This window comes from Prinia subflava, chromosome 4, assembly GCF_021018805.1.
Source record: "Prinia subflava isolate CZ2003 ecotype Zambia chromosome 4, Cam_Psub_1.2, whole genome shotgun sequence".
Classification (NCBI taxonomy): Eukaryota; Metazoa; Chordata; class Aves; order Passeriformes; family Cisticolidae; genus Prinia; species Prinia subflava.
Genome location: NC_086250.1, coordinates 22,476,415 through 22,502,763, shown reverse-complemented (window position 1 = coordinate 22,502,763; position 26,349 = coordinate 22,476,415). Strand labels below are relative to the sequence as shown.

Sequence of the window (26,349 nt, the reverse complement as noted above, 5' to 3'; positions counted from 1 at the left end):
CCATATGCTTGGGGACTCCAATTAAATGATCTTGACACCATTTAACACAGGTGTCTAGTTTTTAATGTTTCCTCAGCAGAAAACCTATGCCATGCCAAAGATAACTTCCTTTAAAATAATCTGGAAATCAAGTTAATAGCTTGACTCTGATTTTTAGTTTAAATATCCAAGTGTAAATCTCCTGAAATGAGTGATCAGGGATAGAAAATAAAATCACTGAGAACAAAGAACCAACCACACATTAACAAAAGATGGTTGGATTCTAAATTACTGATTATCCCACCCAGAAAGAAAACTACAGGACACTTTCTATGGACTATTGACAACAAACACAGTGATAAGCAGCACTAAACAGGAAAACATCGATCCAGAAATTGTTTGGAAAATAATAACAATAATACAGGAACTACTGTTATAAATTGCTAGTACATCCATAACTCAAATACTCCCCACTTATAAAGATGCAAGCAAATTGAAATGACCAAAGAAAGGCAACAGAGTGCTTGAAACGATTGGAATAGCTTTCTATCAGGAAAGATTAGATATTCCAATTGAAAGAGAAAAAATGAGGGAGAATAAAGCTTAACACCATGAAGTCACGAAAGGAATCAAGGGTGCAAATAGATGACCATTACTGACTAGTTCCCAATGTCAGTTCTGATTCTTGAAGTTACCAGTGGACCTGCTTAAAAGAAAAACATAAAAATCCCAGGCCAGACAGGGTATTTCCTTCCCTGCATACCTTTAAACAAACACAGGGTTTATAGACTGAATGATTCTGTGATGCAGGAGCATGGCCATGCCTGTTACCTGTGTCTGCAGCTGAAGGCTCAGTGGGGAGGGTCTGCAGGGAGCGGCTGAGGCTGGTCTTCATGTCCTGGGTCAGCAGGCGTGAGGAGGAGCCCAGCCAGTTTGGCTCTTCCCAGCTTCTCTTTCCTGACTGGCCCAAGCGAGTGGGGCTGCTGGGAGCACTGATTGCCCGGTCATACATCTAAACCAGGAAAACTCTGAGTCACCAAAGGCCCGATGCTTGCATTTTACCCAGGCCACTGCCAGCACCCCGGCTCTCTTCACTGCCCTTCCCCGCTCCCGGAACTGTGCCCGGTGCCAGCTATGGCACTCACCCGCTTGACGGCCAGCGTGGCAATGCCCAGCATGGCGGCGCCCCCCACGCCCAGCACCAGCCGTGCGTTGGCCAGCACGAAGTCGATGGCGGTGCCGATGCCGTTGTCATCCTTCTTCCCTTTGCGCTGCCCAGCGCCTGCCATCTTACCTGCAAGGAGCAGGAACGTTATGCGCACGGGCCAAAACGCGCGGCCCTGAAGGTTCACTCCCTTCTCCCACAGCTCACACCTGCTACTCCCATGTTTTACTCCAGGAAGGGACCACTCAACCCTGCATCCTCTCTAATTATGTTCCCTCAAAGAGCTGCTTGTTCCCAGCAGTGCCAGGACAGTACTGACCAAGCAAAATCCAATACCTGAGGGAACACATCAAAATTTGATGTGAGGTTTCTAATAATTGAATAGATTTAATGAAAGAAAATAGAATATACTTCCACAGTATTTTGCAATGAAATCCTGTGTATTAAGCAAAACCCTGTGACTATTCAGGTATTTTTCTTATAATTTGTGCTTCTCAACCAAAGCACAGCCAATTTATTTTCTCATTTCTAATGTAACAAGTGTGATTTTGCTCACAGACAAGGCAATACAGGGTTGGTCAACTGTCTGGAACAGAGTGGAATCTTCCCCAAGAACTGACAAGCAGTCTCAGAGCTTCCATTCACAAATTAATTTCTGAACAGTGTCCAGTCCCAGATCCTTCAAAGACACCTAATCAACAGCAGAGACCGCAACACACCATAAAAGGAACAGCTCCCATGCCTTCCTTTGATGTTTGTTCCTGCCCTCGACACTGGTGGGTTTGATTCTCAGACCAATCATGTAAAACATTAATATGAGTATTTTCTTACATATGTACTTGTGTCCTCAAATTTCCATTTAACCTGACCTTGAGATTTAAATTTAAAGAGTCTCTCTGGCCAACATGGCCTCAAGCTGTGCCAAGACTCAGGCTGGACATCAGGAGGAATTTCCTCACAGAATGGGTGATTAGGCATTGGAATGGGCTGGGGAGTCACCATCCCCAGGGGTGTTTAACTTGGACGTGACATGCAGTGCCATGTTCTAGTTACAAGGTGGTCATCAGTCAAAGATAGGACTTAATGATCTCAGAGGCCTTTTTCGACCTAAATGGTTCTGTGATCCTGTAAAACGCACTTTACCGTCATTGTACCCAGAGGTGGATCCCCAGTGAACCTACATGAAAACACCAAGGAACTCCTGCACTGTGGCTTTAGGTCTGTTTTCTGAGTCAGTGTCCAAGGTTTCTGAGCCTACCTGCCTGACTGGGGTGGTTTAAAACTGCCCTTTGTTTTTTCTGAAGTCAAGCCAGGCGAATGTTCCTGCCTGGATGAACCAAGAATACATTCACTTGCCATTCCCCAAGCAGAAACAACCCCACAGTTTCGCAAAGCTCACGCTAACAGCAGCACAAAGAACGCGTCTATATCATTGTAGATGACCTACCTGTGAGCTAATGCATTTGTGAACAGAACAGGAGAGCCCTCCTGGTGTGCCTATGGAAGCACCTTCAGGACTTCTTCAAGAAAGTAGTGGGGAGTGAGTCGTAATCATCTCTTCTGGTTGGCGAGGGGATTTTGGAAGGACGAGGGAGGTAAGTAGGACCAGTGGGAGCTACAGAAAATCTCTAAACCAGGCCCCCGAGCCTGCTCTGCAGGAAAGCCTGCCCCTTCTCCAGCTGCCTTTCCTTGTCCTCCAGCCTCTGCAGCCCCTGGTTCCGGCGGAACTCGCGGCGGATGGAGGCAAGGTAGAAATCCCGGTCGGTGTAGCGCAGGCCGCGGCCGCGGCGCAGCAGAGCCCGGTACAGAGTCAGCACCGCCTCCCGGGACCACGCGGCCATGGGGGACAAGTGTGCGGCGCGGGCGGCCGACCTGCAGAGAAGTGACCGAGACCGGGACCCGGGTCAGCTTCTCTCTTCCCGAGGGACCCGCCGGCCGCCGCCTGCCGCTCCGTGGCGGTGTCCGCTCGGTGCCGGGGCCACCTGTCCAACGGCGTGGGGTAACGGCCGGGGGGGCGCGGAGGCCGCTGCAGCCCCACGGGAGCAGCGCGACCGCCCCGCTCTACCGGGCTGCGCGCGGGGCCGCCCCGGGACCGCTCCCGGAGTCACTCGGCAGCGCCGCGCTTTCGCTTCCGGGCCGCGCCCCCGCGCCCGCCAATGGCTCTGGCGCCGCGGCACCGAGCCGCGCCCCCTTGAGCTGCGGCGGCGCCACCTGGCGGCCGGGAGGGGCGCTGCCCGCGCCCACCGCACCCCGGCAGTCCGGGAATGCTCTCGGCCGGGAAGGGCCCGCTGGCAGCCCGGGCTCCATGTGCTGCACGGGCTCCGTGTGCCATGTGCGGCTTCGTGTGCCGCAGCACAGTGCGCTGGGCTGCCAGCCCCGAGAGACAGCGTGTCTGCCGTGCACCGCGGTCAAGGGAGCACGGATTCCGTTAAGTTGGAAAAGACTTCCAAGGTCATGGAGTCCAGCCTCTGACTGAACACCTTGTCAACCACATCATGGCACTGAGTGCCACGTGCAGTCTTTCGTTAAACACCTCCGGGGACGGTGACTCCATCACCTACCTGGCAGCCCATCCCTAATGTCTAATTGCCCTTTCTGCGAAGGAATTCCCCCTAACGTCCAACCTGACCCTCCCCTGCAAGAGTGCAGTGGGTCAGTGCTGCATCTCAAAGTACTTCTGACTTCTGAAATGCTTTTTACAGACTAACTTATCAAATTCAAGCTCCTTATCTTTATCTCCAAGGAACCCCCAGAGACCAGGGCTTGGATGACAAGCTCAAGGCTCTAGGAGAATGGCAGTAGCTGGCAACCTCTCTGAGGTCTGCCTGAGCTGATGGGAGGAGACTCCCAGAGCCAGAACTTTTTGCTCCACCGTCCAGGTGCAAATTCCACTTTTCCATTCTCACCTTCTCTACTATTAGGTGTCTCTGGGGCATATATATTTCTCCTTAGCCATCCCCTCCTCCCCAGGTCATTCCTAAATATAAAACATAATGTGCTGTGCCTCCCCTGGAGGGGAGGGTGAGAGAAAAAGCAAATGGTTTGTGATAGAGGACCCACATCACTTCACACAATTCTCAGCGACACCAGATATGACAGTGATAGAACTGAACAGGAAGAAAAACAGAAGCTCTGGACTGGCTCAATCTCCTTGTTCATTTCCCTTCTGAGATAAACAACCTCAATCGTTTTGATCTCTCTGTGAGCGAATTTGCCATGCGCCTAATCAGCCCTTTCTGAGAAGGGCTTACTTGAACTGCAGACAGTATTCCCAGAGAGGCCATGCTAGTGATTTACATAATAGCATTATCATATTTTCCACATTATTCCCTCCTTCTTCCTTCTGCATGCTAATATTTTGTGTGTGCTTTTTTTAAACCTGAAGCTACTCTCAGAGCCACGGTTTGTGTGACGTCCATATTATTTCTTGGGTTGCTAGAGAACACCTGGGGCTTTGTAATTCTTGTGTGCAATTCATTTTTCGTCTTCTGATCTTGCACATATCCAGCTGATCTCTGGCAAATATGTGGTGTTCCTCATTTGCAACATTTGCATTTTACTCAGTCCTTTTTGATCTTCTCAATAGCTTTCAGTCAATAGCTTTGAGTCATCTTTTAAAAAGGTTCAATATACTGCTCATCTTTGTTTCCAGATCATCAGTTCATATACTGGTTTGTCTAAGACATCGGAGGCAGCATTCATATTCCCTACTCTTAACCTGCTGCCAGAATGAAAATTGATCCTTGAACCTTCCCGGCTTCCTGCCTCCTTGAGTTATTAATCCTCAGAAATACTTCCCTTCTCACAAGCAGTCTCTGTCACCCTGGGCAGGTGTGCTGATGAGCCCGGTCCCCGAAATTCCCAAGACTGGATCAAAACTTGAACAGCTACATGTGGCAAACCCCTGGTACACTACCAGTGGGATCTGCCAGGTCAGGCCGAGCAGTGATGGACTTCCCTTCTGCCCTCCTGCCATGGCAGCCAAGGACTGCCACCTCCATAAGTGCCCCCTCCCCAGCCTGGCCCCCTTGGGTTGTGCCTGTTTTGGTGTTTCTCTCTGTTCTTTCTTCCCCAGGCTCACTGCCAGCTCCTGGGCCCCTCGCCAGCAGCTGCGTGTGCATGTTTTGAGCTCCTCCACCCACACTGTGCAGTGTCTCCAAAGTGCCCCAGCCCCTGCGGGACTTGATTCCCTGTGCTCGCTGCCCCTTGTGTGTTGCTCATGCCTACATTGTGTGGGCAGGGGCCTCAACCTGCCTATTCTCTCTTGCAAAAAGGAGAGCGAGTGTCAGGACTGAGCAGCACATGACTGACTCTGTTCTAGCTGCCGTGCAAGTGCTGGGGGTTGTAAATTTGAACTCTGCCTTGAGACAGTGAAGCACGATCTCCCCCCCCCCGTCTCCAGGGTTTCCCAAACTCTGATGACCCACTACACACAGCTGGTTGGACCCACACAGCACCCCCTAAGGGCCCTAGGGCCCTGTTGCCTGCAGAACCCTGTTGCCTGGTGGCTTCTTTGCCCAGGGACTCACCGGAATGGGGTTCCCCCTATGACTTCAGCCTGTGTCCCTGTACAAAAGGGAATTTACTTGCCCTGACAGGGCCAGGTGCAGGCAGAGAGGAGGGAGCAGACTTTTACTGTGCTCCTGGAGAACAATAACAACCTTTGTTTCTCTAAATGACCAAGTGAGTGTGAAATATCAAAGGCACCATGTGTGACAGGGCACAATAACCCATGCTGTTGCCTGGAAAAAGACTGAAATCCCCCCCATCCTTCATCTCCTTGGGAGTCTCCAGAGCCATCACTCCTCTGCCAGTCTTCTCCTGCTTGCAGCCAGTCCTCCCACTCAAGCAGCCACTGCCACAAGCTTTGATGGTCACTAAAATCAGCAAATGGCTGCTCCTGAGCCTGGCTTGCAGCCTCTGCTCCTGGGAGCCAAGTGCCATGCCCAGGGCTTCCCACCACCCATTCTGCAAGGGCAGGACCATTCCCAGCCAGGGAGACATCCCTGTGCTGCCTGTCACCAGCCAGCAAATCCTTCCTGGGCAGCAGGGAGGTGAATGTGAGCCTCAGAGCTGCAAATGGCATCTTGGAAGGGCTCTGCAGCGATGGGAAACAAACTGTGCATAGAAGCAGAACGTTGGTCTCGAAAGGAGCCAGAAAGCAGTTCTAAAATTTGAGGGTGAAGATGGATAGTGACCCACCAATGGTATCTGAGCTTGAGCTTAATATCCTTAGTATCTTCTAGTAAAATCTTTTGGCATTCTCAACCCCATTCAACAGCTCTCTCTTTAACTGCACCCCTGTTTCTTTTCTTTTCTTGAGCAGTCGCAAGGATTAATGGCATTTGAGCTCCTGCTCTCCACTGTGACAAGCCAGGAGGGGCAGAGGCCCAAGGGTAGCACACATGGCTTCATTCCCTAAAGCTCCAGCAGTTTGGATGTTGAGTGCATGTGGGAAGAAGACAGGTGGGGAGGGAGGAGAGACCACTGGTACAGAACTACCTTTCAAGGAGTATTCCTGATTTAGTACCCAGACCCACATTTTAGTAGGGACAGTAAATATCCAGTCTGGGAAGCCATGCTCAGGGTATGTTTTTAACAGGGACAAGAAAGGAAAGGCCACAGCCTCACTGCAGCTGAAGTATTCAGCTTTTCAGATAGTCTGGGGGCTTTTCAGATCCCCAGACTTCCATCCCTGCAGTGCAGGGGGCCACAAAAACAGTCAGCAGTGAGGGGTCTCCTATGTGAAGCAGAGCTTCTGTCCCCATGAGGCTGCACTGACAGTCACTGAGGAGGCTCAGTTTTATTACCTAACACATTGAAATTTCTTCTGTAGTACTTTTACAATTGGTCTATGCCCATCTTCACTCCCAGTGCAACTCCTGTTTCTCCAAACAAATTTCCCTGTGGCTGAGTTTGTTGGGGGTTTTTCTCATTTTTCCCTGACTACTAAGATTCCATCCCCCAGCCTCCCCCACCCAGTTTTTCACCTTGCACCAGCTGCATGCTGCAGGAGGTTTACAGCCATTCAGAGACACTGCTTTTGTGAGTGCTGTTGTCCTTGCAATCTTGCATCCCTATGACAGCCCCTGTTTTCTGCAGGGGAAGTGTCAGCAGAGGACAGAGGGCAGCTGGCAGTACCACCTGCCTGAGCTGAGCTGCACACACTGACCTCAGGCTTCCTTGCGCTCCTTTGCCTGCTGTGTGCTGGGATGAGGCCCTCTCGGTGTGAATATGGGATTTTGGTTTGTGTAAGGATTATCTGCATTAGTTAACATGTAAGGGTTATCCAGCATGAGTTGTGGTTTGGTCCCATGTCCATATCGCCTACATGCGAAGGGCACAGCTCTGTATCCTGCTGCTTCTCTTCACACCTATTGCACACCTTGCCCCATTAAGTCACAGGCCCTTAGATTTATTTTTGTCCTGTTTACCTGGTGGTTTTGTTTTTGCCGTGGTCTGACATTCGCTTCTGGGTAACAGTTTGAGACAAATGCTTTAAAAACACTGTGAAGCAAAAAGAAGTGGGTAGATGTTTTCAACATTCTTTTATTTTTGTGTGTATGCCTGGTTCTTAGTAAGCATCTGAGGGGAAAAAAATAATAATAATTAAAAATATATATATATATATATCACTGATGATTTGTTGCTCTCTCTTTGGAAAAAGTCCAGACTGTAGAACAGGGCTAAAATGCCAGGAAAGTGTTTGCTACATAGAGGCAGGCTTATGTTATTTTATGCATTCCTTGGATAACATTTTTTTTAAATTTCAGATCCTGGAGAAGACTTTAGATCTTTATTCAGCACAGCTTATTTGCTCTTCTTCTCAGTTTTCCTTATTTTTAGAAAGGTGAAGTGTGTTCCCAAATTAAATCTAGGATGGACTTCAGCCAAGAGGATCCATGGTTCAAGCCATAAGGCACAGGAAACACAAGAGTAAAACAATGGAGTTTTATATTGTGTTTCATTTGGCAGGGCGAGAAGAGATATGGCCTTGAAAGATTTGTATTCTTACATAGCTGTAATATATTTTTTAAAAGACATTAAGGACTATTTTCACTTCTCACTCTGCCTAAAAAAAAGAGCACATACAGAAATGCTGAAAATGCTGGGTTTGCCAGATGCTCCTTAGTTCCAACTAAAGGTTCATGTCTGGGGATCTCAGATGCTTACAGTAACATCCCAAACATTATCTGAAGAGGGCTGATCCTTTTTACCTTTTGCTAATGTGCTTGTCCCTGCTGCAGCTACAGAGGCAGAGCTTGCAGCAGCCTTGCCCCAAGCCAGGCTACTCAACCAAGTATCCATGGATTATATTCCTTATGTCAGCCTCTCACTTCAGTGATCTGGAGCCCCTTCTCTAGATGGGACAGTTTTGCAGCAACAGAGCAAAGCCCTGCAAAGCTCGCACCCAGGTGAAGGTTTGCCTTCAGAACACCCAGGAGCCTCAGGAACACAAGCCACCACTAGGAAGCAAGAACATGCCTCCCCTTCTGCTGTGGCCATGGCAAAATCCTCTCTGTGGTGGTGTAATGGAAAGCAGGGCAGCCAGTGCCTGCAGCTGTGGAGACATGAGCATAAAGCCATTTGCTAGTGATGCTCTCCAGGGCTGGGGTGACTCTCCCTGGCTGCTCCACGGGCTGCTTGCCAGCCAGCTGAGACCTCACTGACTTCCCCAGCTGAGCTGCTAAAGTGGCAATATTTAGAAGCATAATATGGAATTGGATTAATACTTAAAAATTAACCGTCCCTGCTAAGCGGCATGTTAAAATGTGTTCTCATACAGGGAACAAACATATCCCAGCAACAAAAACAAACAACTGACAAAATGGGGTCTGGTATCCCTTTTCCAGATTTCTGAAAGGTGTCCTAAGTTCATAATGAAGTCACTTTGTTTACAAGCACCCCGGTGTTTGGAAACAGCATGTGCATCCCTTTAGCAGCTGACCTGATAGGCATCAACAAAGAATCAGCTGGAGGTAGCCCCTCTGTGAGCCAGAGAGTCCCTCAAAGCCTCCCCACAATCTCCACAATGCCCAGAATGAGAACCTGGCATCCATGACAAAGAGCAAGAGCTTGGGAGAAACCCGTGCAGGTGGCTTGGGAGAATCAAGGCAGGTCATGCCAGAGCTCCTCCAATGCATCACCCCATCTAATGCCTGCTGAGGTACTGAAATTCTGAAAAACATGCAGGATTACTTGGCATTAGATGGCTTGCAGGCTCCTGCTTCAGTATGGTGCTTAAGGCTCTCTATCCATACCCAGGATGCATGCTGCACATGCTGAGATCTCTTCTGGTGTGTTGAGGGACCCTCTAACATGGTAAATTGGGCTTTTGGTGGGGCCATGTGCTCCCTGCTGCTCCTGCAAAGGAAGGTCTCCACCCCTTGGTTTGTCCAAGAGCCAACCCCTCGGTTCACAGAGGCACTTGAAGCTCCTGCAGCACAAGTCTCTCCAGCAAAAAAAAAGTCTTTTAAAACCTCACGAGAAACAAAAGAAACACCATTAATATTACTTTTTAAAATAATATAAATGTCAGTACAAATTTTGTGTTAGAGGCAAGAAAAATAACATGGAAGAACCTTTGACCTAGTCAACATTCATTTCTTAAAATGTCACTAAATTGCCATTGGTCTATGCTTATAGACTTAGACTTCCTCTCTCAAAAAATTGAAATTTCAAGCATGCTGGTCATTAACTATTTTTAGATTATTCCTCGTTCAGGAACAAAAATACAGTGACCACTAAGAATGCTAAAAATTCTAAATAGAAAATTTTAATTGTTCACTTTGAGTGGCAGGTTTCTTTCACACACTTTGTTTTGGATATGGAAGCAGCAGAATTGCATTCAGCAATGCACAACACAAGCCTCTAGTTTGATTAGACCCTTCCACAAGAGGAGAATTAAAAACATTAAACTGGTATGGATGAAAGAAAGATGAGTGAATTTACTGGAGCTAATAATTATGAGGAAAATAACCTATGATGCTTACCATCACTGTCTCTAAATGGAATCAGGAATGGACCTGAAGCATAAGACACTTTAAAAGTAGAAAAATTAAATACCTGTAGATGAAACGTGAGCTTGCAAAAGGCCCTTGCCAAAAGCACTGCAGAGGCCAGATGGTTAGGAGGGTTCAAAGCAGGACCAGGCTTTGATACCAAGTAACAGGAACTTAAGCCAAAACTACAGCAGACAGATTAAAAATAAACCAAAACAAGGAGGTCATGTTCTCTCATGCACCATGCCAAAAGAGGCATTTTTGCAGTGGAGAGGTTTAATTTCGGGCCACAGGGTTTCCAGTGTGTTACCTGGAAAAATGGATGCATCCAAAGGAGAAAAGTTGGTGTCAAAGGACCATTTTATGAGATGATGCTGCTTACCATGTCCAACAGCTCTTCTGAGAACCACATAGCAGCCATCATTCCCCACTCATGTGCCTTACTCACCTAACATGCAAATTAGGTCTGACATGGGCCTACAAAATCAGGAATCAGTCCCCAGACCAGCTAGGCTACCCTTCAATCTCCCTCCCTGGGAACAGTGCTCCACCAAGACAGGAAGCCCCCTTGGCCAGGCAATCAGAAATAAAAGCTGTTACACATCTTGGTTTCCTTTCATACTTTGTAAATTTTTTTAAATTTTTATTATCTCCTCCTTTTAAGCATCCCTTTAAGGGTGAAATGAAATCCAACCATTTACAGAGAAAATGATTTCAGAATGTACATTTGATTTATCCTTACAAAAAGTTCATTATTACTTGCTGTTTATAAATTACAGAGTTGAAAGGAGCTTTGCAGATGCTCTTATTTTTTCTTTCCTTTTTAGTTTTTGGCAAGTCCACGCAATTCTTTTTTCAACGCAGGGTGTGCTGGAGCCCCTCCAGGAGCAACACCAGCAGTAGGTCCAGATGGACCCCAGGCTCAGAAGTGCTGCTGGACCGTCTCCAGGATGATACTGCATCATCATCCGCACAGGCAGGAAAAACAGTGGTTTGAAATCTTAGTCTCAGAGCATTTCAGATCCCTTCTTAATCCATTACCTGTAGTGCCCAAAGCTTTAAAATGTCAGTGTATTGCATTAGGAACAGTTATTTCTCAATGCTGAATCTGAGCCCCTCCTGCCACCCCCTTACCCTCCAGCTCCCCTTCCCTTTCTGTAATAGGAGTGAGTTTGTCTAACATCTCAAATCAGAAAGGAGGGGTTTAGGGAGGGTAGGGAGAACACAATGATGGAAGGATCCATTCACCCACTCACTTCCCTCCTTTCTCGCCAAGGTTAGAGGTCACTGAAGCCAGGATGAGCCACCCCTTCCTTCTTCACCACCAGTGTTCACTAATGGAACCAGGAGTGACCCTGGGCAGGCATCTTCACAGTGCAGAGGCATAGCAGCCACAGAGATCGCCGGCAGGAGCTGGAACACAGGGCGAGAGCCCTGGCAGGAGCCCAAGCCTCTTGCCCTGAGGAGAGGAAGAGACACCATCCCACAAGGAAACAGCAAGGCAGGCAGAGTGGAATGAACATCCATTCTGCTCTGACACTCTTCCTCCTCGGTTTCCTTGTTTACCTGTCACAGAGACACAGAGTAGGTTTGCCTGGGCAGCGCAACAGCAAACACCTCAGCAGGACACAGGGATCAGAGAAAGCAACAGCAAGAGCAGGCTTGAGCATGTAATCCTCCATACCATCCACAGGCACAAAGTCACCATGTCTTTTCTGTCACTTGGGCATGGCATTACCCCCAGATGGGCAAATATGTCTAACCTGCCCTACTCCCTCTGCTTTACCAAGCTCACCTGCTGCAGGGTCCCACAAAGCCCAGGTCCTTCCTTTCACTTGGGGCAGAAGAGGAAGAGGCGTTCTCCAGTACAAAGCCATGCACAGGCACACAATCTCTTTCCAGGTGGGAAGCACAAAGAAAGACAGGAGACAGACAGAAAGAAGTGCAAGGCTTGGGTGTGCCACATAGTGCTTCACCTATTTCCTGGCCCCACTTTTATCGACTTGAAGCTAAAAAAGGTTTTGGGAATGAAAAAGAACAAGGCTGAAGACGGCTGCAAGTAAAGGCTGGTGATGCATACCCTCTGTCTACTGGACAGTTTGGTCCAAGAGAGACAGCAGGATTCACTGCCCACTGTCTGTGGGCTGCAACAATCCACAGACATCAGGGTCTGGTAGTCTGATCCCAGTGCCAGGGCAAGGATCTTGGTCTTTCCCTTCTCAAATTTCAGAACCTGATTCAGATAACATGAAGGAGCTTCAGGGCTCACCTCAGAGTCCAGCACTAGGAAACAAGGATCTGACATAAACCTGCCTCCTGCTTTGTCTCTCTCACCAACTCACATACCCACATACTTTTGACTTCCCTCTTGTGGCAATTGCATGGAGGGGGTGGCTGTCTCACCAAGAGCTGGCTGCAGAAGTCCCAGCAGGCAGCACAGGCAAGGCTGAGCAGAGGGGTAAGACATGACCTTGGAAAATCACTATGTGAAAGCCAGCTTAGTAGTGTCTGTTCCCTCCAGGGACAAGAAGGAAGACTTTTAATGACAAGCACTCTAGCTCCCTAAGGATAATACAGGGGTCAGCCAGACAAATTAGACAGAAACATTGACTGGTTTGGCCTTAAATCAAAAAATGTTTAAACAATTCTTGAGAAAGAGAAACAATAAAAAATGCATTTCATCTGTAAAGCCCCTTTCTCCCACTACAGCAAGAAGTCTGGTTTAAATTTAATTTCCTAAGAATAAGGAAGTAAGTCCAGGAGGCAGCCAGGGCAGGAGTTCTGCAGAACAGCCTCAGCAGTCCTATTCCAGCAACATCTTCTCCAGCCCAAGGGAGCAGAAGGGTGAGACAAATCAGAGGGAGGAGAATGGTAGAGCAAATAATGGAGGAGAGAAGGCAACAGGCTGTACTTCAGGAACAGGAGAAGCAGATACTGCAGCTGTGGGCTTATCAAACTCCCAAGAGACAAGGGTCATACCTCAACACTGAAAATGTGACTGCTGTGCACTAAAAATCCCCAAGGATGGTCATGCATGGGAAGGGCTGATATCAGAAGAGAGGCTGCTCCCACTGTGGGAGATAAGGAGGTGCAGCCCCAGCACACGTGAACTTCAGCTCCTGTTGAAGTGGGGCTCTGGTGCTGTCAAAGCACCCACACTAAGACTGGCTTGTCTTTCTCCTCTGTCTCCAGCAAAGCCTGGCACTGGCCTTGTATTATCATCACCGAGACAAGGCAAAGTCAAAAGGTCCAAGAGCAGACCTCAGCCTCCCTCCTCAGAGTTAAAACAAAAGACGCCTTCTTCCTTCCATACTTTGCTGCTGCTGAATTGCATGAGCTAACACACCTGCTCTCCTCCAGCTGTCCCTGGGGAAAGCAACTTTCCCCTGTGCTGCACTCCCAGTACTGTGGCTTTCATCTTGCTCAATACAGGTTCCTTTTTTCTCAGCTGGGACCCCATTTCTCTACAATCTCTCTACACCTAAGTCCTCCACACAGTTGCTCAGCACTAGAACCCCATCACTGTAACAGGAGTTCCTTCTGCTACATGAGTAAGTCTAGACTTAAATAGCCATAACTTCCCTTTGGAGGAGGAGCATTCTGCCTAGAAAAGTTTGTCTGTCTACCCAGTTCCCAAAGGGGCTTCTCTGCCGGTGGGGAAGACACAACAGAACTGAGAACAGTGATTTTAAAGAAACCCAAAATCATAACAAAAAAGAGGTTCTTTCAGTTCTAAGAAGGCATTATGGCACACAACATGTGGAAGGACCTAAGCTTAACTGCATTCTCCATTGATCATAAAAACACATTCATCTTTCTATTCCAGCCTCAGCCTTATTAGGCAAGCAAGTTGATTTTGTTGACAATTTTCCCGTCTCTAGAGAGGGGACTAAGAGGTGAAGAGAGACATAGACAGGAATGAAGCACAAGGATGGCACATGCTGGGCAGCACAGGACTATGGAGCCCTGATGGAGTTCAGGGCAGTGAAAACCCTCCTGCTTTAGAACAGCTGGCCAGAAGGGCCACACTTCTTTGTGCCAATGCCTTCCTCTTTATCCTCCTCCACATGATTTCTGCTTGGAACATGAGTCAGTCTTTCCACTGCAAGACTAAGAGAGCAAGTTCATTATGTTTTTCACCCTCTGCCCACTACGACCCAGGCTCTGGGCATCCTGTCAAGCCATCTGCTGAGGAAGGGTGGTGGTAAGGGTGGAGACAAGAATCTGCCTCCTCAGTGAGCTAAACAATCGAATACATCAGCAGGCCAGATCCTCACTGCCCATGCCTGAGCAGACACCAGCCCAACCAACAGTAACTAGCACCCTCCTAGATCCCTTCTCCTCTCCATGGTCTTGTCTGCATGGCCCAGGCTGTAGATGTGGGCTGCACACACTCTGGATTGCATGATGGTCCCCAAACAGTCTCTTGGCCCCAGGGAGAATCTGGCCATGGCCTATTTCTTCATGAGCTTCCTCACACCCTAAGGGCAGACAGATGGATCCTGTGCCTTGACAGGCTTTGTTTGCCCACAGCAATCAGAACTTTGCACTTCCTCTTCTCCCTTTTATTACCCCATGATAAGAAAAGTAGCCAGCACAAGTAAGCAGCAGCCCTGCCACAGGCACAGCCTGCAGGGCTCTAAAGACAGCCAGAGAGGCATGCAATAGTCCCATGTGTGCAGCACTGCAGTGCAGAGCCAATGCTATCCCTGGTCCTCTCCTATGAATTGCCCAAGAAGTCATCCATGCCAACACTGAGATCACAGCTTCTGGATCCCACCATTTTCTGCAAGCACACACAGCCAAGCCCCTCTCCCCCAATGCTGGTAACAAACACCCAGGTGCACACCAAACCCATGTATGCGAGCACTCCTGCACACAGGCAACCATGCACTTGCCAACATCCACTCCCACCATCTGACTGAGTCCCCTGCAGCTTATCCCAGCCCCAACAGAAGCATGTACAGCAGGGAAGACGCTTTGGCTTCTGTAGGACAAGTCCATACAGTGTTGTGGGGGCAGGGGGGGGAAATGAGTGGAAAACTCCCTCGAACCCAGCTTTCTCCTCTGCTTCCTATCTATCTGCTCCAGGACTGGTAGTACTGGGGCAAGATCTAGCCCAGGACAGAATGCATTAAGCCTGTGCAAGGGGTTGCATCTTGAGCGAAACACCTTGGAAGCAAAGGATTTCCCTTCCCCAAAATAACCTTTGAATATAGAGATATTAAAAAAAAAAAAAAAGCATATTGAGATGCTTTTGTACATTCACTCACCCAAAAAATGCCAGTGACACACATCTGCACACGCAGTCACTCACAAGAGTTTGTGCTTGCTGACTTACATGCTCACTGAATAGCCCAGGCTTGCATCTATGCTTGCTCCGATCCACAAAAGATGAGGATGGATGGGAACAGCTGCCCTCTCTCCCCATGGGACCCTCTCAGCCTCCCCCTGAGGAAAATCTGCCAGCTGGCTGCAGAGGTTCTCTTCAGCCAGCAGGAGAGGTTTGGAAGATGCAAGGAAGTCTTTATGCTACTACAGAATAGGTCCTCAACATCTCTCTTCCTCCTGTCCAGGCCTCCCTTCATTTGACTGAGTAATTTGGGTTCCCAGGCATCACCCTGGGATGAAGGGAAGAACAGGAAGTGAGGGAGGACAGAGACCCCAGAAAAGCAGCACACCCTGCCCATAAACAAAGGAAACAAAAGAAGAAAAGGAACAGATGAAAACACCCGACTCTTTCCCTTTGTTGTGAAGTTCTGATTTTGCACCCAAGCCTGAGCCTCGGTGGCCTCACCCAGCTCCCTCCGCCTTCCGGTAGGGGTTCTCCAACAAGTAGCGGAACCGCTGGTAGTTCTTGAGCAGGTACTTGGGAGCATACATTTGCTCCTTGGGGTCAGCAGGGGGATACTCCTGCATAGTACCATCAAACCAGCCACCAGTCCGGATCAGCTCCCGGATATAATTGAGGTCTCGTTTATCCTCGTAGTCACCCCAGCGGGGAAAGTCCCCGTTCTGGGCTGACACCAGTTTGAAGTAGATCCCCTCTGGAGTGAAACACCAGGAGCAGTGCCAGCCAGCAAAGTGGAGGGGGCTGCCCAGCGACCACTGCACCAGGATGTGTCCTGTACTGTTCTCATACTGCCGAAACCCAGGCATGGTGTAGTACTCACGGCGTCGCAAACGTATTCCATCGGTAGCATAGACAGCCTGGAGCATTCCCATGGTGCAGCCCGAGACCACCTCCAAGGTGCCTGGTTGCTTCCAGAAGAAGCCATAGAGCGACTTTCGCATGTGAAAGGCAAAGGGCTCTGTCCAGCCATCATAGAGCTTGAGGAAGAGCACGCCATCACGGGCTGGGATCTCATCAGCATCATCGATGATGAAGACATCGTCCGGGCGCAGGTTGCGGAGGCGAGAGACGCCATCCCGGGTGAGGAAGGTACGCAGGTAATCGTCAGCAATCCAGCCGTCCTGGCGGCCACCGGGGGGGAAGTGGTCCAGGAAGACGTAGAGCACCTTGTGGCGGATGTAGTCAAAGGAGCCATTGAGGAGCATCTCGCGGAACTTGAGGGGCCGTGGCTCTCCATAGGCTGTGAAGTTGGACTCACACACCACGAAAGCATCCACCACATCTCCCAGCTCATGGAAGCGGACATCCAGCAGGTCAAACTCGTGGTTCACATTGATGGCATTGATGACCCGCCGGGGGACCTCCCGCGGCACGAGGCGGTCCTTGGTGGGCAGGTTGGAGTACTGGACCACAGTGGGGACCCCGCAGCTGGGGCCATGCCAGCCTGGCAGACACACACATTCCACCCACTTGCGCCGCTTGGTTCCGCTGGCGCTCAGCGGCTTCCGAGCTGGCCGTCCCAAGGCTGCGCCATCCGCTCGCTCCTCCTGCCGACCTCCCACAAGTGGCTTCTCCAACACCTTGGTGCCTGGTTTAAAGCAAATGCCACCGGCTTTGGTATGGACAAAGTATTCCGTTGAGTCTTCTGGCAGCACAAACTCAACCTTGTGCAGCTCTTCGCTGGCTCTGCTGGGAGACAGGGGCTGGAGCAAGGGGGAGTGGGAGTACAGGGGTGTTCGGAGGAGCTCCGCACCCCCTGGCTCAGGGCTGACCTGAGGCATGACAGGGGCATTGTTCCAGAAGAAGCTAGAAACGAGGTTGGGACTAAGTGAAGCCAGCTCCCTGGGAAAGGTGACATAGGAAAGGGCCTTGAGGAAGTGCAAGAAGGAGATGAGGCAGAGACCAGCCATGCAGAGAGTCAGAAAGAGTTTATGGCGTCTCATCTTCATCCTGTGGAAGAGCCATGAAAAGCAAAGTCACATTCAATAGTTATTGAGGTGCAAAATGCTTACCCCTGTTAACAGGTTGGGGAAGACAGGAATGCTGGTCCAAATTCAGCATGCATCTTTAGAGACTTCACTCCAAGAACTACACCCCCACCCCCTGCCATCTTCAGAGGGCCTTTTGCTTCAGCTGGGTTATACCAAGCTGAACCTCTGCTAGATCAGTCTCATAAATCCACAAAGACAAGAAAGGCACTGGCAATGGGGTAGAAAGACAGGAAATCCAGGGTAACAGGAATTCATGATCTAGTGAACTCACCACACTTGCCAGATTATTCACCAATGGAAATTAAATTAATGTAAACCTCCCCAGAGGTGCATCACTCGACGGTTGGGGGAAAATGAAGAGAGCAGAGAGCAGGAAGGGTGAGAGAGCTGGGGGGGGAGGGGGCATGGTTGAAATATGACCGGTGCAAGAGAGGTAGTTTTAAAGGCCCAAAATCATTAGTCAGACTGATAGAGGCAGCCTACACTCTCCAGAACTTCACAGTGTTTGTTCAATACACACCCTGAAAACCCACCCTTGTTCTTAGGAAATACTACCCAAGTTCACATAGAGGACAAGAAAACAAAAATAAAATTGAGATCCTGTCACATTTACTCTTCTCCCACCTGCGACTTTCAAGTCCTCTGTATCTCCATACATTGCCACTTGCTTTTCACTTTCTGTGGACCAGATGCTGAGGTTTTTCTGCATCTGGATCAAGGTGACAAAAATAAATGCCTAGCTGTCTCTGCCAGTAATACCGTGCCATCATGATGGATCCATGTCAGGCCAGGAAGAAGCCAGCGCTGCAGAGCCCTTCCCTCCAAACAACATGAAATATTGTCTTCATCCTCCCCTCCTCCAGCCCAGGCAGGGAACATAGAACTGCTGTCAGGCAGAGAAGTGATTGAAGACTAAAACTCAGAAAAAGGATAAAAAAATAAACCCTACCTAATCTCACACAGTGCTTCACCAAGGAAAAGTAGAAAAGGTGTTCACCATCTGCTGCTTAGGCAAAGGCAAATTGGGGCAAAAGTGTGCATGGGAAAAAGATCATCCAAAAGTAGTTTTCAAGTCAGAGGCTGTCCTGGAGCATGATACCCTTCCTGCAGTGACAGACAGAGGCAGAAATCCCCACACATGTGCCACATACCACTTCACCCCCTCCACATGCTCCATTCTGGTGGTTCTCTCCCTGGCGCAGTCTCCCTTCCAGGGCCGAAGTTCCTGAGAGGCACCATCACCTATAAAGGTTCCACCTGGCACAGTGGTGCCAGCAACGCCTCCACTGGAGGTAGTCCCTGCTCCTGGGGGTCATGGGGGAGCTGCGCCACAGGCTCCTCAAGGTTGACATGTAGGCAGGTGTGGGGGCAGAAGCAAGAAGAACCCAATCCACTCCTGCCACCTCAGAGGGTAATAGGTAAAATACAGCAAAGTGTGTTTACTGATTAACTTGAGGAGAATTTAATACTAAAGTGAAAAGCCATAAAGCATTTAGACAGATGGCAACTGCCCAAAGGAAAACTTATCTTGCCTTCCACAGATGGCTTTGACATGGACTTCGGCAGAGGGGCTGTCCACAGTTGTTCCTTACTGCTCAGCAACAGCATTCCGGGACACTTGGTGGTCACATTTTTTAGTGGAAGTTATCATCCACTGGCATTGTCACCAGCGCTCAGGAGGTGACTCCTTGGCAGGGCAAGGAGTCCCAGATTGAGCTCTGACTGAAGGACTGTAAGCCTGAAGCTGGTGGAAAAGTTACAGTATGGCCATGGGAGGGGAAAAATTTGAAAGAAAAATAAACAAGGAAAAAGGAGAAAGAGTTTGATTCTATTGGTTAATGTTTAGTAGGGGTTTTGATATACTTTGCCACAACACAAGTCAGTGGCAGGGCAGAGTGCTGGCACTGAGCGCCACTGGGAGACCATCTTGTCGGGCATGTGGAAAGGGAAGAAATGGCTCTCCTCAGGGGGCTGCACCACAGCAGACCCTGGCCTCCAGCACTCATCTACCACAGCTCCACAGCCCAAACTCACACATCTGGTCATGGCCCAGGTGGTGGGACATCCCCTTTGTAGTGGCCCAGACATTAAGGGGCTGGATATTCTTCTGTTAAAAGCCATAAAAGACTGTCTTGGGGACTGCTGTTAAGCTTTCTCCATGGGGGCAAAACAAGGAGCTGCAGAAATCCTCATGAGCATCTCTTTCTACCCATGATCCTTTCTTTTCTTAAGACTCTGTTACTGTCTTGCAGAAGCACCAAGATCACTTGTAAGGTAGAGAAATATTCAGTGCCTTTTCCTTGCACATCACCAGATTTTAGTCTGTCTTAAAGTGTGGGGAAGAGAAGAGCACAAGGAAGCCAAAAGCCCATTAAATTAGCAGTGACTGGGTGTCAGCAGAAAGTGTCCCTCACTGGTAAATAAGTACAGCTTTCTCCAGTCAGATGTCCTGTGGCATCTCCAAGGCATTACTTACAGACATCAGGGTGCTCTCTCAGACACTGAAACCTGGGCAAGATGAACAGCCGATCTGCTCCAATACAGCAATCCCAATGACTGTGAGGTAATGTTGGTTTCACTACAGTTCCTATAGGACACACAAATGCAGGGCAGCCAGCTCCCTCTGAGCCAGTCCAGGGCTGAAGGCAAATGCTAAAGGAATCACACACAGCACATCATCTCAGATGGCTGTGATGCTCTGCATGGCACAGTAAATTCCCAGACAAAAAGCTGTAACTCTTGAAATTCAATTAACTGCTCTGCTTTCTGAGATGCAGCATGCCGTGTCAACATAGCAGGATGCACAGTTTTAGGAAGTAAAGTATATTTTCCTCACTTGACATTTGCATACATCAGTATCTGTCAGGCACAATAAGCTCCGGGCAGGGCTGCACTGCCTCCGTTCCTTCGCCAGGCTGGTGTGCACAGCCCTCCCCGGCTGCTCTGCCAGTCAAGCTGGCCCTGCAGTACCCTCTGCTGTTCCACTGCTGACATGGCCCAGGAGGCAATTTTCACTGCTCAGTTGGTTTTGTTAGGGAGTGAGAACACGAACCCATTTCCTAACCCCTCCTGGAAGAGGGGAAGCAAAGAAGCAAGGTATGTGCCTTGTCAAAATCTCTTCCCTGGGAACCACCTTCATTCTCACGTGCCAGAGATTCTTCTGCCAGGGAGTGGAGAACACTCATGCACCCTTGGGTGAGCCAAAACACTAAATACCATCAGTCATGTATCCCTTCCCATATCCTCTGATCAACCTGCAGTGAAAGACGTGTCTGGTGGCAGCTAGCTGGAGACAAAGGCCAGCAAGGGAGGATTACCCACCCTCCCCATCCAAAACATTTACATGTGGTGGAAATGAGAAAGGAGGTACCAGTCAGAGAGACATCTCAGTTTGTCACAGAAGAGCACAGCTGCTCTAACACAAAGCAGCCATCAGTGACCAGAACACAGAAACAGATATATTTCCCTTCCGACAATTTTGACTGAAGAAGGGGGGGGAAAAGTCAACTTGATCTCTGGGAGAGTGACCAAGCTGCTGTCGGGTTAAAAACAGCAGCAAGAAAAACATTAATGTTCAAGTAGAAGAAAAAGCCTGAAGTAGTATGGACAGTCAGCTCCATTAAGACAAAACTCTTCAGGGAGCACACAGTTATAAACTGCTTCAGCAACACTCAGTCCTGGAGAGACAAGCTGAAAGCTTCTTTTTGTAAAGGGCCCCTTTAATATTTCCTTGCTTGAAGTTCTGTCTCTACCATGGAGGGGAAATGCTTTCAGAAAAGGAGGAAAGCTAGAAGTGTTATGCACAAGAGTTATCCCCAGGTAGCTGTTACCATTTTATACCATGTTGACCAATTGATTTATACCATCCTGAAATAATACACTTATTTTTCAAGAAGCCAGAGAGAAAGATATGCACCGATAAGAGCTGGCAGTTCACCAGCCCCAATGTTCTCTTCTGGAGAACACTGGCAAGAGGCCACACCATAGGCTCCTGGATACTGGCTACCCTATCTTGTTAGGGCATGGGACTCAAGACTCCTTAGACCTCTCTCATGGTCACAGGGAAAAAGCAGCTGTGGAGAACAATTCAGAGCAGAAGCTTCTGGTTTTCCCCAATACCAAAATGGTCACCTCCTCTGCCTGAAGTTATTCAGTAAAATCCATGCAGTAACATATTTGCAGATCACTAAGACACTTCAACACAAAGCAGCAATTCAAATTAGAATCACTTTCACATGGCAGATAAAGAACCCAGCATGACTTCTAATTCCCACTCCACGTGGTGGGCCCAACTCTCTCTCTGCTCCAGCTAGAGACAAATGGAACAGGCTCCACATTTCTGGAGTACTAGGTCTACCTGCTATCCCTAAGCACAGGAATCAAGCAGGCATCAGAGGCACAGTACCTCTAAACACTCTAAAAATCTAATAACAAAAAAGTTACTTTTGTCCTGCAAACATCCACAGAAGGAGAAACCATAAAACTTAGTATTTGTCAACAACTAGAACAAGCTCTGGGACAGCAGGCCTGCACTTTGCTTAAGGGTAGGAAAAGAAGAATATCCTACATTGCAGGAAAATCTGAGAGAAGCAGGATGTACCAGAAGGTAGCTAGGGCTCAGCATCTCTCACGTGAAGGATGCCACAGTGTTTTCAGGGACTGCAAGCTACAAGGATGTCAGCAAAAAGCTCTGGCAGTTACAGCACAAGGTGGTTTGAATGTAAGCAGGTCCATATCAGCTTCCCTTCTAGTTCCAAGGACAGAATAAAATATTCTTCTGTGTCCTTCATCAAGAGCTGCTGCCCACAGCACTAATGCAAAACAGCAATAGCTCACACTCTGTTTCCTTTGCAGCCTTGAGGCAACAGACCACAAGGTGCCATTGACTTGGTGTCAGGCCAAACAGCTGGATCAAGCCATCCAGCACGGTCACTCTCCAAGAAGTGTCAGGCTGAGGGAGAGCAAGGCTCTGTCCTAAGCACCTTCCCTCCATTTCTGCAGACAGGTAAAAAGAGTGGTGAGGTAACCACTCAACAGTGTGCCACCCTAACTTCCATTTGCCTCCCCAGAGCTGCCATCCACACACCAGTAATAGGTCTTGTCAAGTCAGAAAGAAAACCAGATTGAGGAAAAAAGAGCTAAATGATGAATCTACACAAAACTAAGGTTTGAGGTTGGCCATGGAAGGGTGACAGCACAGCACAAAGAAAGGCATTGCCTTCCCCTTCCCAGGAAAAGCAGGCACATGATGTACATGTCAACCACAAGACTCCAGATTGTCTGCAAGACCTTGCTAAGTCTCAACAGACCTGCAGCATCTACAGTCAAAAAATAAACAAACCAAGTATCTCTTTTATGCATTCTTCTAGGAGACCCAAGTGCTCCACACTAGTAGCTACTATCTGCTGCACACAGAAACTAAGATGGATACAACATAAAGCCTCCAGCTTTTTAAGTGCTGTGGCTGCTCACCTCTGTGAGCACAGTATCTTCAGAATCTACACTTCCCATGGGCTTTCATTGTTTCAACTGTTCTCTCAAATGTCTTGTCCTGCCCTTCAGTGGACTAAGCCTTGGTTATTTCAGATGCTACACCTCCAGTTGCAGCAAGACAGCTGCACACTGTGGGACAAAGCCGCTCTTAACCCTCCATACAAAACACATGGGACTTGGAGATAAAGTGGTTCTTTGTTGACAGGATTTTGTCTCAAGATTGATCTTCCAGAAGTTAGCAGAACAGACCAACATCTGAACGCCTTCAGAGGCCGTTATAAAACCCTCCACTCAAACAGACTATTTTTACTGTAGCTACCATATTACTAATAGCAACATAATGATATAATTCTCCAACGCCTGGTTTAAAAGAAGATCTCAGAAAAGACTAGAAAACTCTAGTGAAATCCAGTAATGGCCTACAAGACACCAATTTAATTTTATCCAAGAAGTACTTGGACGTCGCAAGGGTGCAGCACTGCATGCTAAAGGAAACTAAGCTGGATTTCCAACTCTACTGGAATCTATCAAATACTCTTCTCAGTATCCTTCAGATATGCTGGGCTCCCTTGTAGCTAATCTTCTCTCCCCAGCTAAATCCAATCTCACCATAGGAATTTTCACTGCTTCAGAGATGCTTCTGCACATTCTAATCCTTCAGAGGCTCTCAGAAGCTGCACCTTTAATTACTTAGCATCACTAGTCTGAGCACTCCTTCTGCTGTAGGAGAAGCAGCACCTCTCTCCCTCACTTATTCCTGATATCCTGGAAGGACTCTTCCTCAACCCTGCTTATTGCCTCCTCAAAACATCTGGTTCCAGGAAGTCTGCTGCAATGGCCCTAGAGATTGCATCACCACTTGGCTTCAAGGTTGGGCCTCTGCGCACATCAGAGGGCGAGCTGAGGCACTGCTCATTGCACTCACCCAGGATGCGAGGCTCTTCTCCCAGACAAACATAGGACTGCTGCTGCTCACTGCTCCAACCGCACAGCAGTCAGTCACTGCAAAACAGAGCCGGTTAGGTCTTCTGGTATCTTAGAGGGAAGGAGTACTCCATCATGAGGAACAGGAAAGGGAAGAGGGACAACACTACACAAAAAGGCAACTTATGTCTTCAGACAGACCATTGGGTCATCAAACAAGTATGTAAGATCTCCCTTCTAGTTTTGGTGCCTTTCAAAGAGGGACAGGTCAAAACCTAATCATGCTTTCAGAGAATTCAAGTGAGGCATGTGACAACACAGGCTGTTGTGTCATAGGTTCCCCCTCTTACCCACCACCATCACAGCTTATCCATCCCTCAGTTGTATGAATTCAAGCTGTCAATCACATGAAAGTCTGCTTTTACAGGCATATCAGCAGCAGATTTAACTAGGTTAAATATAAACTTGAAGAAAATGCCTAGGCTTCTAGGGAAGAAGCAGCTGACCAGCAGAAACTTTCTAAATTATTTCACCAGTTCATTTCTGAGCAAAACATGTAGATACATCCTCGGACATACAAAATTACAGAACTGCAAGGCCCCCATTCAAACACCATGAGCTCACTAATTTTTCCCAGCCGCATCAGAGAGAAGGAGCACATCTCAAATAGGGAACTGAAAGAAGCAGCAGTAACAGGCAACTGCTTTCAATGCAGATCCTGGCAGGTACTCCATGCAGGCCAAGCAAGAGGAGTACAAGCCACAAATCCTGAGAACAGCTCCAAGATGAACAGTCCAGATTATCCTCAGACCTGCGAGTCCATGGGTGAAGAGCACATGGCATATACACCAGATCAGGCACACAAACCCTGTTCAAAGGGAAGCAGGGACTGTGTGACAGCCCCAAGCAACAGGGAGATGCAGGCTGAATAGCCCAGAGGAAGGTCAAGTGTGTGCCCTGTAGGCCCAGAGCAAGGCACTTAAAAGAGGAAAGAGGCAAGAAACAATTGATGCCATGGTGATGGCTGAAGTGCACAGATCCACGCAGGCAGGAGAAACCATGTTAACTCCAACTATTTTTGAAGCGGGCAGTTGTTTTTTCATCCCCACAATAAAGGCTCTCCAAGATGGATCGAGAAGGAGAACCAATTAAACCCCAGGAAGACAATAAACAGAGAGGCCATGGAATAGCAGCAAGGTCCTAGCTGCCAGGAGAAGAACTGACCCTCCATCCCCACCCTCTTTCCTCCCCCATCCATCAGCAACTACTTGGGGTTTGGCAGTGTGCTCACTTTCCCACAGTAGCAGATCTATTACAGTTTGGAAGAGCCTCTTCCTTTCCCCTCCTCCCCTCCTTTTCAGGCCACAGGGGTCCTGCTTGGCAGGCCCCAGATCTCCCTCTACTCCGAATGTCTGGTGACCAGCCAATCCCATGCAAAGAGACCTTCTTCACCAGAAACAGCCAGAGAAACCTGACTCCATGCTGAGAGGTTTCTCTGGGGTGTCTCTCCCTCCTTCTCTCCCCCCCCTTCTCCAACCCCTGCTGCTCACTCTCTTGCCTTTCCCCCCCCCCTTTCCTTTCATTTCTCAAAAACTAACTCCAGCCCAGGGAGTGTCACATCTTCCTGAGAATGTTACACAAGCCCATGGGAATTTTTCTTGGACCACGAACAGACCCTTATTTATTTGTCTCTTCTGCCTTTGTTCTTCATTTCCTCTTTCATGACTTAGGGAAGACCTCGACACAGTGCTGCCTGGATCCCCTGCTGCCATTTCACTTTGTTATTTTTTTCAGAAAGAAAGTGATGATAGGCAGGGAGCTCTTCAATGCCTTGCCCCAAGGCAGGTATAAGTCAGTCCAAACTCCCACCTCTAGGGTGGACAAAGGGCATGAGCTCAGGGGCTCTGGCTTGCAGAGACAACCCTCTGCTTATGTTACCCTTTTGACTGTAGTATTGCAGCCCCTTGGATTAAATCCCCATGAATCAATTCTGCAGTCACAGCTCTTTGCCGATAACAGGCATATGGTACTGTGAAAAGGGGCAGTTTCTCAGAATGAAATCAGAAGCCTCCTAATGCACTTAACTCAGGGTCACATAAATCTCTCTTCTGCCTCCCACTGACAACTGGATCTGGTTTACAGGCATTGCAGCAGGCCTGGATCTCAACAATATGTTTACTACTTCTGCACAAACATTCCCTTTCACTAAGCAAAGCAGTACCCTGATCTCCAGATTAATCCAAGCAGGAAGAACTGAGAGCAGGTCTATAGGGAAAGAGGAAGAAAGTTTGTTTTCATCAGCAAAATCAAATGCCATCCTGGACATCACACAGATTTGGGGATCACTTGTCTTCACATTCTTTCTTTAAGTTGCCTTATTTCTTGAGAAGGATTAGGAGGAATTTTGTGTTTAGCCAGCTGGTGATGTCCCTGACAAGAGGT

General features: G+C 48.5%; 2 protein-coding genes across 6 annotated transcripts in view; both read right to left on the bottom strand.

The window, feature by feature from the left end:
• Positions 1–26,349, bottom strand: part of MIEF1 (mitochondrial elongation factor 1) — a 40,742-nt gene that overhangs the window by 6,813 nt on the left and 7,580 nt on the right. The window contains exons 1-4 of one of the 5 annotated variants that reach the window (XM_063395944.1): positions 23,909–23,965; positions 16,320–17,449; positions 1,125–1,273; positions 811–991 (exon numbers count right to left, since the gene is read on the bottom strand). In XM_063395944.1, the coding sequence (XP_063252014.1) occupies positions 811–991; positions 1,125–1,273; positions 16,320–17,448 (1,459 nt within the window). In that variant the 5' untranslated portion in view covers position 17,449; positions 23,909–23,965. Of the gene's footprint in view, positions 1–810; positions 992–1,124; positions 1,274–2,591; positions 2,730–16,319; positions 17,450–18,641; positions 18,785–23,908; positions 23,966–26,349 lie in introns of those variants that run through there. The other 4 variants (XM_063395941.1, XM_063395943.1, XM_063395946.1 and 1 more) reach the window with 4 other exon arrangements.
• LOC134549883 (mitochondrial ribosome and complex I assembly factor AltMIEF1) lies at positions 2,765–3,243 on the bottom strand. The gene has a single exon (XM_063395948.1). It carries the CDS (start codon positions 2,983–2,985, stop codon positions 2,773–2,775), a length of 213 nt encoding a protein of 70 aa, XP_063252018.1. The 5' UTR covers positions 2,986–3,243; the 3' UTR covers positions 2,765–2,772.

Bases quoted from the DNA above. Each gene is read 5' to 3' on its own strand.
- LOC134549883 (XM_063395948.1), bottom strand. From the start codon at position 2,985: ATGGCCGCGTGGTCCCGGGAGGCGGTGCTGACTCTGTACCGGGCTCTG.